We start from the raw sequence: 12,394 nt of genomic DNA on the forward strand, positions 1-12,394 counted from the left end.
CCTGCAGGGTATAGGTGAAGTGCTTTTGATGCCAGCATGCAGCAAGTTGCAGATTGTTGGCTTTAAGGAGCACTCAAACTGTTGGTAAAGCTTTGGTAGCTCCTTCCCAGCTGTGCAGGAGGTGGCACTGTGATTTAGTGAGGAGATTTTTCCAACTTCATCACTATCTGCACAGCTTCAGGTCCAGGATGCCCCCTTCAGAAGGGCCTGTGTGTGATGTGATGAGGACTATGGCTTTTGTTGTGGTACCTCTGTTTACATGGTGCTTGTCTAAGAGCAGCAACGTGGAGACAGAGCACCCACAATTAATGCCAGGGTGGGAAACTGCTGCTTCCTGCTTTGAATCTCTTCTTGAAAGTTCTTTTGGGTTAAACAGTGGCAACACTCCACTCCCAAAATGCAGCCACTTCTGTGGGTTGAATGAGTGGTTTTCACATATGCCTCTTACAAACCTTTCAACATCCAAAGGATTTTTCCTGAAGTATAAATGTGAGTCATTATTCTTTTGTGTGGGGGCTGAAGAACAGCACCTGGGCCCATCCCAAACTTGGTCGTATGTATCAGAGGCCAGATGAGCCCACACCACCCACCATTTGGCAGGCCCCAGCTACTTCACCATTTATATTTAGGATTTTTTTAAGTTTGTCTTCCTCTGTTTTAAAGGGTGTGTTAGGAACACTCCAGGCTGTGGTATGATGCACTGTTGCTATCTGTTGCACTTCTGGTTGCTCCATGTACTCTCTGACATGCTATTGCATGTGAAATTCTCGTGGATGCTTTAATGGGATGTGAAGGCTGCACCCTAATACAAACAACTTCTGGTGTTAACATTAAGTCTTTCTCATCCACCTGATTTAGTAAAGAAATCCAGCTGTATTCTGTGGTGAGAACTCGAGGGCTTTATGTCTTTTCTTTCTCCTTCCCCTCTGTCCTAGAGCCAGCCCCAGCTGTGTGTATAGTTTGTGTATGTGTTTTGTTCTTTGTTTGTTTTTTTTTTTCCTTTCCTTTTGGTTCTTCCCTCCCCTCATCTTTCTGTCTGTACTTCTTCCAGTTTGGTAAAACTCAAGCTTAACCCTTTCACAGCTGAACCCTTTTCAGTTGAGACAACTTTGACTTGTACCATTCATGCTTCAATATTTGGGAAATAGGATTTCAGTCTTTTTCCAGGGGATCTTTCGGTGCATGTGGCCTGAACTGCTGAAACATTGCATGTTTTGTGTTGAGCAGAAGCTGTCAGGAAGTCACAAGGCTCTGGTGGAAATGCAGGATGATGTTATGGAACTCATGAGGTCAGCGACCAGAGAGCACCCCACCTCCAAGGTAACTCTCCTCAAGTTTGCTCTTCCTGGCTTCCCTCAACCTCGTACAGAACCCAAGACCAGCTCCTGCTAAGCCATTCCCTTGCAGTAATCAATAACTTGTTCCTTACAGGAGTATCTTACTCGGATCCAGGAGGTTTTGAATTCAACAGAGATCAACTTGCAGCAGCTGACAGCTTTAGTGGACTGTCGGAGTCTGCATTTGGTGAGTACTCCATAACTGGGCTTGAGCTGAGAAAGAATAAAGGGGGTGTATAGCCTGTAACCTACTGATTATTTCGGAGTTTCAAGTCTCTAGTGTACCAGAACAGTTTACAACAGCTTTTTACTGATTGATTCCAGCAGAAAAGGGAATGGGAATTTGGATCAAGTTAGCTTTCTGCTTAAAGATCAATATAGGAAAGTAGATAATGTGGCTTTATACATCTACAAATTGGAGCCATAAGGTTTTAGGGGCCTTTTTTTTTTTTTTTGTCTATAGCACATAACTTGTTGCCTTTCCCATGGAGTGCAGTGCCTTGGAGCTGCAGGATAGCATGGCCTAACTGTTATTCCAGCTGTGTCTCTAAAGGCAGATACACAGATAGTCCATGCTTGTGTTCTTGGGCATGGGACACAGTGAGGGAGCTGAAAGACCTAATGAAAAATATGGTGTCTTCAGCTGGGTGCATAAGTTTGCCTTGGCTTTTTTTTTTTTTTTCCCCCTCCCTTAAAGTCTTATTGTGTGGGGTTGAAAATATTTCCACGTCTAAATCCAAGCTGGGTTTTGTGAGGGGAAATAAAGGTTAGATCAGTTATGAAAAATACTTAAGGTCCCTGAAATTAAAATAGAAATATGCTCTGGAAAAGGGACTGCAATCTCTATAAGTTGTTGTCTGGAGAAGGGCTTTTGAGTTAGAACTCAATGTTAACTGTGTAATGATCAGGAAACTCTGCTCCTTTCTCTCTGCAGGATTATGTCCAGGCTTTGACAGGCTTCTGCTATGATGGAGTGGAAGGCCTCATCTACCTGGTTCTCTTCTCCTTTGTCACAGCCCTCATGTTCAGTTCCATTGTCTGCAGCGTCCCACACACTTGGCAGAATAAGAGGTATAGAGAGGGTTTAGGTCCTGTAGCATTGTAAAGCTCTTTCCCAATGAAGACTGGCTGTTGGATTTGTGCCCGTGAGCATATGGAGCTCATTCCCATATGATCCCAGGAGTGTGAGGGATGAGGATTTATAAGCACAGGTCTAACAGAAAAAAAATTGTTGCCTTTTGCTCTGGCTGTGGTTAATACTAACATCTGAACCTTATTGCACTGGAATATTCTGTGTGCAGAGTATTCAGTCCACCGTAGGACTATGAGTCAAGTCAGAGATGAATGATTATAGCTGTAGTATAGAGGTAATGCTTGAGCTATTGCCATCTCTGTAAAATTCCTATTCTCTTGCATTGCTTTGAGGCATTTGTTCTAGTATGGGGAGGAGAACTGAAATAAGAAGCAGTTTACACTTGCCTTTTTAACTTTGCTCAAGCTGGGGCGACTTTGCATAGATAATGGAAACCAACTGTTGTTGGCAATGGTATGGGCAGGTGAGACACTTGCAAATTTGAACTAGTATTAATGATGGTAACCAGGTTGATCTATAAGTCTTTAGCAAACCTTTGCTTCACTGACTGGCTGCTGCCCCACGTGCAGCTGTTAAAAGAGCTCTGAGTTTTCTGTTCTTGCAGAAGAGCAGCAGACTGCAGCAAATTCTCTTCTTTGGTCCTGAAACGTGATTTTCGTGCTCTAAGCCCAGGCTCAAGGTTCAAAGTAAAATGGAATGTCCTGAACAATAGCAGGAAGTCAGAGCCAGCCAAGCCTGCAGTGCCCACAGAGAAGTGGCCTTGGGAAGTGCGTCAGAGTAGCACTTGAGAAAATGGCTGGTTTCCTCACCTCTTCCACATGCAGCTGCTGCAGAGACCTTACCAAGAAGAGCATGGCAGTCTGCCTGTTTGAAGGAGAAAGGTTTACCCAGTGGCATCTCTTGTGCTGCCTTCCCTGTGGGCTGCTGCCTGCCCTGCCAACCCCAGCAGGCTCGGGCTGCTGCTGTGAATTGAAGGGTTCCCTCTTGCATTCCCTGGAGCACCATTTCTCCCTCTGCCTCCCTCTGGGAGGTGGAGAATGTCATGCTTTATTGCCTCTAAGAGACTGTACAGGCTGCAATTCCCCGATCTTCACTGCCACCATGTGGTACATAAGCTGCAGGTGATGTGTGGGATGTTCTAGTCATGCCCATGCTGTAGAACCTTTTACTGGCTTTGACAAGCATGGATAAAATATATTTCAAACCTTGGTGCTTCACCCCATAATTAGGGAGATAAGTTAGCAGTGTGTGTTGTATAGGATGGGCAAGAGAATACCATGGGAGAGAGGGAAGGAACCAGCTGACAAACAGTTCTGCTCTGTATAGAAGTTGATTTAAAATCCTGGCATTTTTGAAAGGATAAAGCCCTTAGACACAAATTTTGCAACTTAGTTCTATAAAGACTTCTGTGGTTTTGCTAGAAGCTGAAGCAGACCTTTTTTAACCAGAATGGGAGTTCAGGGAAGTCTACAGAGACTTATCCTTACAAGTTCTTTGGACATGTCTACAAGAAATGGAAGGACAGAGACTGCAGTTTTCAAGAGTGCTTTCTGTGGGGTGTATGACACTACATCCCCACTGCCTCTCTTTTTTATTGTTTTTTGAGGTTTTTTTAGTGCTGTACGTTTTGGGATGTGTGTCCATCCCTTGGTTGTGCCACTGGGCAGTTGCAGAACTGTGCTCTCTGCCAAGCCCTGACAGAAGACCGTAGGGAGGCTGTAGGGGATCACGCAGTGTACAGGTCCAGATGGGATCTGTGGGAGGTCTGAGTCACTGTGCTGTAGGCTGTGTTTGACACTGCCACCCTGAGGCATCCCAAATGGGTGTGAATGTGGAGGTGTGGAAGATGGTTGGGAGGTTCCTAGGATTACCATGGTTTCCTGCAAACCCCACATGTGGGGGGTAATTGTAGGGTTCTAGGAGGAACTTTTTCTCCTTCTTGCAGAGGCTCAGATGATGATGGGGAAGAAGAATCAGCTGCTCAAGGGAGTAGACAGACACACGATAATCTGTACAGAGTGCACATGCCCAGCCTCTATAGCTGTGGGAGTAGTTATGGCAGTGAGACCAGCATTCCAGCAGCAGCACACACAGTCAGCAATGCTCCCGTCACGGAGTACATGTGAGTATCCTGAAAACAAGCTTGTCCACATTACTTCATCCTGATTTCTGTTGTCACAAGCGCTGCAAGGTTGGAACTTCTGAACGAGCAGTAGAAAACGATGAAGGATTTTGTCCAAAGTGTCAAATGGCAAAATGACATGTTTTCTGATGATTGGCATCCACTGGGAGAAGGGAATGGCTTGACAGTGCTGCAGTAGAAAGAGTTTTATTAGACAGCGTGCTCCGAAATGTGAACAGCTTCATCCTCCAGGATTTAGAAATCTGTCTAGAGAAAAGAAGTAGGAAAGTATTGTCTGGGCTCCTTATTACACAATGAATCTGATCACCAGAAGACTTAATTCTTCAGACAGAGTAGTCTTGCCAGAAGATTTTAAGCCTCCCAGGAGGTTGAGAGCCAAGACAAAACCTGTGGGCTATGTCTTCCTACAGGATTTGCAGTCAGCTCTGGCAGCTGTTGCAGTTTGGAGCTACCTAGTCCAGGTGGGATCTTCAGAGGTTTCTCCAGAAGTGCCTAACCCTGATCACACTTGGACTACCATCAGGGCCCATCTTTTTTTGGGGCTGCCACATCATTTCGTTCATCCCCTGAGACTTTGTCCTCGTTTTATCTCCATTTCTGCAGCTTGGCAGGTCTGGTGCTGCAGGGAGGCAGATTTTCACACAGACCTATTTTTAAATCACTTGACATGATTCAGTGTGGGCCCTTCTGAGTAAGAATGTAAAAATAGTGCTCTCTCTGAGGAAAATTATAGTTTTGTGCCCTTGTCTGAAAAAGGGGGACCCACCTGGCATGCAGGAAAAGCTTTGAGGGACACTGACCTGATACAGTAGTTCTGGGGGTGCAGATGCTCTGTCCCATGTCACCATCAGAGACCTTCCCCAGAGAAGCATGGCACATGCCCCCTGTTACCATGTGTGTCTTCCTTTCCTAGGAGCCAGAATGCAAATTTCCAGAACCCCCGTTGCGAGAATACCCCGCTCATTGGCCGGGAGTCCCCACCTCCCTCAGTAAGTCTTTCTTTACTGCTCCTCTCTGCTTCAGCAACTTTGGGGAACACACATTTGCCACTCCTGTGTACTCCCAAGGGAGCTGATTGTGCAGCCAAACACAGGATCTGGCCCATAAATGGCAGCAACTTGACTAGACAAGCCATGTCTCACCTGCCGTGGAGAATGAAACCCTGCTATGCTACTTTGGACATTGCACATAAAAAGAATAAAAATCAATTAACACTGGTAATCCTATGGGCCCAGTCCTGCCACCACTGAAGTGCATGAGTATCTTGATGGGTGACTTCAACAGGATGGTTCACTTGCATGCAGTGTACTTGCTATCTGTGGCATTGGTTCCTCAAGTTTAAAAAGAAACTTGTTAAAACTGTAAATTCAGAGTTATTGCTGAACCTCTCTCCTTAATCTGCCCTAAAGAGATGGTAGGATGAAACCTGTATTCTTTTTTTTTTTTTTTGGTTGAGATTTTTTTTTTAAATCTTTCTTTCACAACTGTTTTTACTTTCTTTAAAATCTATTTTTGTATTTAATTTCCTATGGAGGAAAAAAAGGAAACTTTCATGGAAGGTTTTGGTATTTGGAGTGGCCTGATAGCCATTTCTGTATGCTGGATAAAACATGGACTTGCCTTCATGTCTGTGTAAGAACTAGACGAATCTCGTCCTTTGCTGGATCCTGTAAGCCTTACTTACAGGAGAATTTTGAGAGCATGCCACAACAGTGTTCACAAACTTGGTGGTATGATTACAGAGGATGAGTGGTAGCATGTCTAATGATCAACCAGTCTTCAGGTATAGGTAAAAAAAAATACACTCTGTGGTGCATGGCTCAAATTCGTGGGAAGGGGAGGAAGAGGAGGCTGGAGAAGTAGGAACTGTGGTGGAAAAGAGGACATCACATTCATGGTTTCACTTCAAGAGGACCAGTTCATCTTGCTGTAGAGAAAGTGGAAATGTGGAGAGTTGATCCTTGTCTCTGTCCTTGGCCAAACCTCTTTCACCCTTCACAAAGAGGTTTCCTGACCCCTGGTACTCCGACCGCGAGCTCTGGTGGCATCATCATCAGCTCTCAGCAACAAGATGGTCCTCAGGAGAAGAGCTCATGTGCTGCACCAGTGCAGTGTGGCACACACTGTACCACTGGCATTTCCTGTGGCAGAAGGGCACTGTCCCCCTGGTACTGCCAAGGCTTATGTTCCTTCAGTGTCCTGCTTCCCCTTGCCCTACAGCTCTTCTGCTTCAGAGAAAGCACACTCCTTTCCGCAGGGGCTGTAGCGAGGCAAGAAGTTCCTTGGTTCTTCAGTAGCTATTTGTGTTAATAACCTGAGGGGGGATCTGAGTCCTGGTGCCTTAAGCTCGTTTCTGGGAGGAGATAAAAATAAGTTTTTTCAGAGTAACTTGACTTGGCAACCATCAGTGTGCGCTATAGGGTGGCACAGGAGCTGGGGAGGAGAGTGCAGCACTGCACCTATAGACAAAGGAGCTTCTCCCTAGACAAGACAGGGAGCAGACTATAGGATAAATGTGTTTTTTGGAGGGTTGTAGTAGACAGACAGCGGAGAGAAATAAATTACTGTCTGGTCTCATGTTGGCAGGCAACGGGAAAAAGCTTTTCTGGGATTTTTGTGTTCACAGCTCTCCATAGCAGGTGGTTGAGACTGTACTGAGGCAGAAGAAATTGTAACTTTTCATAGCAAATTGTCTGTGGGAGGAGAGAGTTGAAAAGGGAATACCAATGCACATGTCCCTGCCTCTTTTTGGGAGGGAGGAGAGGGGGATAACCGTCCAAGTAGGTTGTGTCCAGTGGATGGACAGAGCTGACCTATTCCATTTAGCTTTCTGTGAACAGATGGTGAAAACTAAGATGTGATGATCCTGCTGCATTGTTTGTCCGTTACTTTTCCTGGCTTTTTGTTTGTTTGTTTGTGTTTTTTCCTTCTCTCATTCCTTCTGTTTTCTCCTTCTTGCCACAGGGGTATTCCCTTAGGGTTGTAGAGCCCACCTTGTCGCTGACACACACCACAGCGTTTCACTTGCTTGCACTGTGTTTTTCATGCACGTTGAGGCTGCACTCTCTTTTTCTCTCTCTTTCTTGCGTCATCACAGTTGTATTTGGCTGCCATGGACAGTAGCAGCCATATGAGCTGGCAGCTTAAGCCCTCGGACAGTGCACGGACATACTGGTAACAGCGCCCGCAAATGGAACAGGTACTGGAAAAAAAGGTCCTTCTTGCTCAACCCCTTCTCCACTCCCAACCACTCCCTTCATCCCTGCACTGTTTATCCCAGGCCAGTGCCTTTTATTTCTTCACATTCCTTCCCTCTGCACCTCCCACCCCATTCCCTCCTGCCAAGGGTTAAAATTAAAATCCGTTTTGGCTCTGGTGCAGACTCAAGGAGCAGTATCAACCTTCTAGAGGCTTCTGGGGCACATTGTGAAGGTTACAGGCACCTGTGCCTTGGAAAAGCCACCTCACAGCAGCTTCAACTCAAAGTCCACACTTGAGAACAGCTTGAACTGAGTGCTGCTCAAATGCAGAAATAACCTTGCACTTCAAATGTAGTATAGGAGTTCTTCTATCACAAGAAGCCATTTTCTAGAAGTAAAGAGAACCAATCTAGCAGCTTTTCAGTCGGGACTGGTTGCCTTAATTCAGCTTTTGGCTTCCCTTGAGCCCTACTGCTGTTCTGCTTCTCTTGACTGGCTGTAACAGCATGTGCCCAAAACCACCGATACTGACCCGCCACAAGCTTTTAGCTCATTCATAGGATTTTTAATTAGTTGAAAGATCCTGGCTGGTATTGGTGACCTGTCCTGAAGAGTTACTTCATTGCCTGTCAGATCTGTGCGCAGCTTCTCCTTTTATCCTTGCACTGAAAGTCAGAATGCAGCAAGTTTAAAAAAAAACTTCCCTAAAGGACCAGACATAATCACTAAGATCTGTTTCATTCTGTTTCAAAACCTTTTGCTGTTTTGTTTGTTCTGTGTGTGTCCAAATCATCCCATCCATGTCCTGCAGGCTCTGTGAGCAGGGCCCTCCTAGAACCATTTCACTGTCTGAATTCCTCATGGGCTGTAGTTGCTGATGTTCTCCAAGATAGCTGGTGTTTCTTCCCTCACAGGGGTCCATGGCAAAGCCACAAAGAGTAGGTGGTCTGCATTTTGTGGTTTTGTAGCTTGGTTAAATATAGGGTATAATTAGGGCTACCAGACAACTCACCTGGTGTGAAGGACAGTGCTCCTTCAGGGGAACTCCAGTAAAGGGAAGGTGTTGGTTCCAGCTGGAACAGGGAGAGCCCGTTGCCTTTGGCTCATGCGATCAGTGACTATCTTGCATTGTTTTCCCAGAAATACATGTGCATAAAGCTGCTGTCCCTTCTTCTCTGCTGTTCTTGTTGGGACTTTTGTCAGCCTTGCATTGGATTCCCTTCTGTCATGTTGGTGCTTGGTCTGCATCCTTGCTGCCTCTTGCTGTCTGCCTGCCTGCCTTGTGACCTGCTGGGAAGGGGCTCCCTGGATCGGGTGTCTTGATGTCCTCTGCATGAACGCAAACAACCTTGTCTGGAAGCATGGTGCTACCACCCCTGGCAGGGTCACAGCTTTCTTCAGTCTTAAGTCTTGCTAAGACTGCTCTTGGGCCTCAGCTTATGGTGGGTTTTCCGCTCTTTGGTTCCTGCAGGTGGTATTGTAGCGATGTTAACTGGATCTATTCCATGAAATAAAATACTGCTTGGGGTGGAGGTGGGGAAATTCTAATGCCCTCATTCTGGACTTGAAATCTCTGGGCTGAAACATGACCTTATCCTAGTCTGCACTGTCTTCTGTTTATCTATGCTCCCACCCGAGCTTAATGTGGCTGTCTGCAGGGCTGTGCAAAAGGCATTGCATTCTTTCCAAGGCTTTAAAAACAAACAAAACAAACAGAAGCTCTGTTCTTTTGACTTGAAAAACTTAAGTCCCTTTGAATTCAGAACCCACTGGCTGGAATTAGCTGTTTCCCTGCATCTTGTACCTCCCATGCATAATAAGACCAACCCCTGTGTGTTTACTGTGCTCTAGCTATTTGAGATCAACCTTTCAGAACTTGAATCCAGAAGCTTTGGTCTTTTTTGGATTACCTGAATAGCTCTGGCAGGAAATCAAAGCCAGGGTAGCTCGCGAGAGATATGCGTGGGTTTTTAACCACAAATAGTAAATAGTTTGTACTCACAGTCATGGTTTCATATGGTAAGTGATCTTTCAGCATAGCTTAGTTAGCTGTGAAGTACTTATGGAGTTCACAGTTCACAGAAGTCAGTGGAATTTATGGCCTCTAAAATGAACTGACTATTCCCTTAATTATTTTTTTTTTCTGCCACCAATGATTCCTTTGTACCCAGACTATATGTGTTAAGCACCCAACTAGTATGTGCTGGCAAACCATACCTGTGAAAGTTTATACCCTCAACAAGGCTGAATGTGAAGGAGAGACTTTAATTTTCTTTGGAGAAATACAAAAATAAGCTTGTGTGCAATCAGCTGTGTTTGTCCTAGCTGGCTGGTAAGTGACTGAGAGGTGTGCTGTTGAATAGCACCAGCAACCACCAGAAATGGTAACAAGGAGTCTTTCAGGTACTTTTTAGGGAAGCTGACAGTGAGGGGAAGGTATGGGTTGAAACTTGTCCTCAGTGCTGTTTTTGAAAGGGTAAATGAGGGTGTATAGGCACATGGGTACTTCCAGTGAGTGCTGGAAGAATGACTGCCTTGTAAATGTTCTTTAACCTTCTATGAAAGCTCCTCTTTAAAGGAAACTAAATGCAACTGTGTACCTTATAGCTGTGTGCCTCAGAGTGGAGTCCAAGGCCTCCTCAGTCTGAATTGTGCTCAGGCGTTTTGGCTTCAGAATTATTTTTTAAAGGAGCTAAAGACTTAGTGATTTTTTTTTTTGAAAAGGAACTGAAGACTTAATCATTCTAACTATGGGTAATATAGTTTGGTTACATATCCAAAGACTGGCACGTGTCTGCTGATACATCTTCATCTGCTGGCCTGTCCAGATGTTGGGATCTGTGTGTTCCAGAGCGTTTTTCCTGAAGGACTTTGAGGAAGGACTGCTGTCAATAGCATGTGGAGCAAAGCAGATGGAGGCAAATGTTGTGACTGAAGATCCAGTGCATGCTGATAGAGCTGTGCTGGTTGGGAGGTGCACAGTGAAGTGCTGGCTCTCTACTTCCAGGTTTCAATCATACATATCATGGTCATTAAAAATACACTTAACAGAAAGAGTAACTGGTTTAAACTGTAATGGGAAAAGATACAAAGGTGCAAAAATCCTGAGTTAAGGAGAGAACATCAGCCCTAACTCTGACTACTCAGTCTTGATTTATTCCTTCTGGTGGATTTGCAGGTAGGTTTGAATGTAAAATGCTCTCTGCTTGATTGTCCAGATCTCATTTCCTGATTACTTTTTTTTTAGTGACACTTTAACAACTGTGGGGTCTTTTCTTGGTGGAGGAAGGAGGGAATTCTTTTCAGCTTCTCCCTCTGTGATAGGTGTACTTTGTACATCCCTGAAATGCGATTCATCAAGTGGCCCTTCTTGATTTTAATGCTCTAAAGGAAGTTGGTGTTGCATGTTGTGTGCTGAACCTACATGACTTGGCCAGAAGCATGCACAATAACCTTCCATGATCTGAGATTTACTTTTTTTCTAAACACTTCTTACAAATCCCTAGCACCTGGAAAAGTTCTCTGCTCATACTCATTTCCTATCACATGTCACCATACAGAATGCAAATGGAAAATGAGCAATCAAACACATTTTCCCTTCTAAGACTCTTCTTAGCATGATGTTTGGCTGGTAATTTCAGCATTGCACTGCCTAAAATGTGCCCTACTTACTCTGTGAGAAAGTTCTTTGACTTCTAAGCCTATCTGAGCCTGTTGGGTTAGTCTCATATATTTTAATAATGCCCTAAACTTTATTTCTAAAACAGTAATGGCATTTAATAAACTGTATAGAATATAGTCCTTAAAGTGGCTCAGCTTGGTATTTTCTACCTTTTACCCTCTCACTGACAAAAAATACATCTTAGAAAGAACAGACGTACCCTTTGTCTTCTAAATATAGGTGCTGTTTCTGGGCCAGAGTTTTATATTAAGATCCATGTTCTGCAGAAAGTTTTTCAATTATGGGAGATACTAAAAGCTGAGTGTGCAAATAAGCCACAGGTGTCTTCATCTTATGCCAATGGGATCATCTCTGCCAAAAGAGCAGTTTCTCTCTTCTATTATGCAGAGGTTCAGCCTGGGTCAGTCTTTGAAGGAAAACTGATAAAATACTGTTAATTCTCTGAAAACCCCTATGGACAGCTGAGCTTTTGAGAACCTAAAGATGCCTCATAATGTTCTTTCCCAGTGGGCAAGATAAATCATACCTCCTGGTGTGGAACTGCCTTTCAGTTGTCTCTTTGCCAGCTTAACTGGCTATTTTATGTGGTTCAGTTTAAAAGGTGATAAAAAGTCAGTATGCTGAAGAGCACTCTTGGGAAGCAAGCTGTGGATATTATAGAATTATTCAAGCTCCAGCAGGTATAAAAAGAGGAATGAAATGTCTGTCCTCATTGCTTGGTTGTTCGTATCATGGTAGCACAACCCCAGAAGCAGTAATGTGGTCACAATGAAGATGTTGAACACATTGGCATAAAGAGGCAAAGTCTTTTGTTCTTACTGCTGGATATTATTTACATGATTTTCAGCTTATTATTCAAAGCTGAATGACATAGGTTACCTCAGTAGCTTCTGGGAGCTGCTTCAGATTGCCTTGCTTAAAATAAAAAAGAAAATAAGA

At 44.4% G+C, this 12,394-nt stretch overlaps 1 protein-coding gene across 2 annotated transcripts in view; it reads left to right on the forward strand.

The window, feature by feature from the left end:
* Positions 1-12,394, forward strand: part of TTYH3 (tweety family member 3) — a 75,609-nt gene that overhangs the window by 56,717 nt on the left and 6,498 nt on the right. The window contains exons 9-14 of one of the 2 annotated variants that reach the window (XM_051795180.1): positions 1,228-1,320; positions 1,432-1,524; positions 2,272-2,408; positions 4,376-4,552; positions 5,487-5,562; positions 7,671-7,772. In XM_051795180.1, coding sequence (XP_051651140.1) covers positions 1,228-1,320; positions 1,432-1,524; positions 2,272-2,408; positions 4,376-4,552; positions 5,487-5,562; positions 7,671-7,751 — 657 coding nt within the window. In that variant the 3' untranslated portion in view covers positions 7,752-7,772. The remainder of the gene's footprint in view (positions 1-1,227; positions 1,321-1,431; positions 1,525-2,271; positions 2,409-4,375; positions 4,553-5,486; positions 5,563-7,670; positions 7,773-12,394) is intronic. The other variant, XM_051796026.1, reaches the window with a different exon arrangement.

Source organism: Manacus candei, unplaced genomic scaffold (assembly GCF_025592945.1).
Source record: "Manacus candei isolate 608988 ecotype Guabito, Panama unplaced genomic scaffold, ASM2559294v1 h1tg000002l, whole genome shotgun sequence".
NCBI classification, from domain to species: Eukaryota; Metazoa; Chordata; class Aves; order Passeriformes; family Pipridae; genus Manacus; species Manacus candei.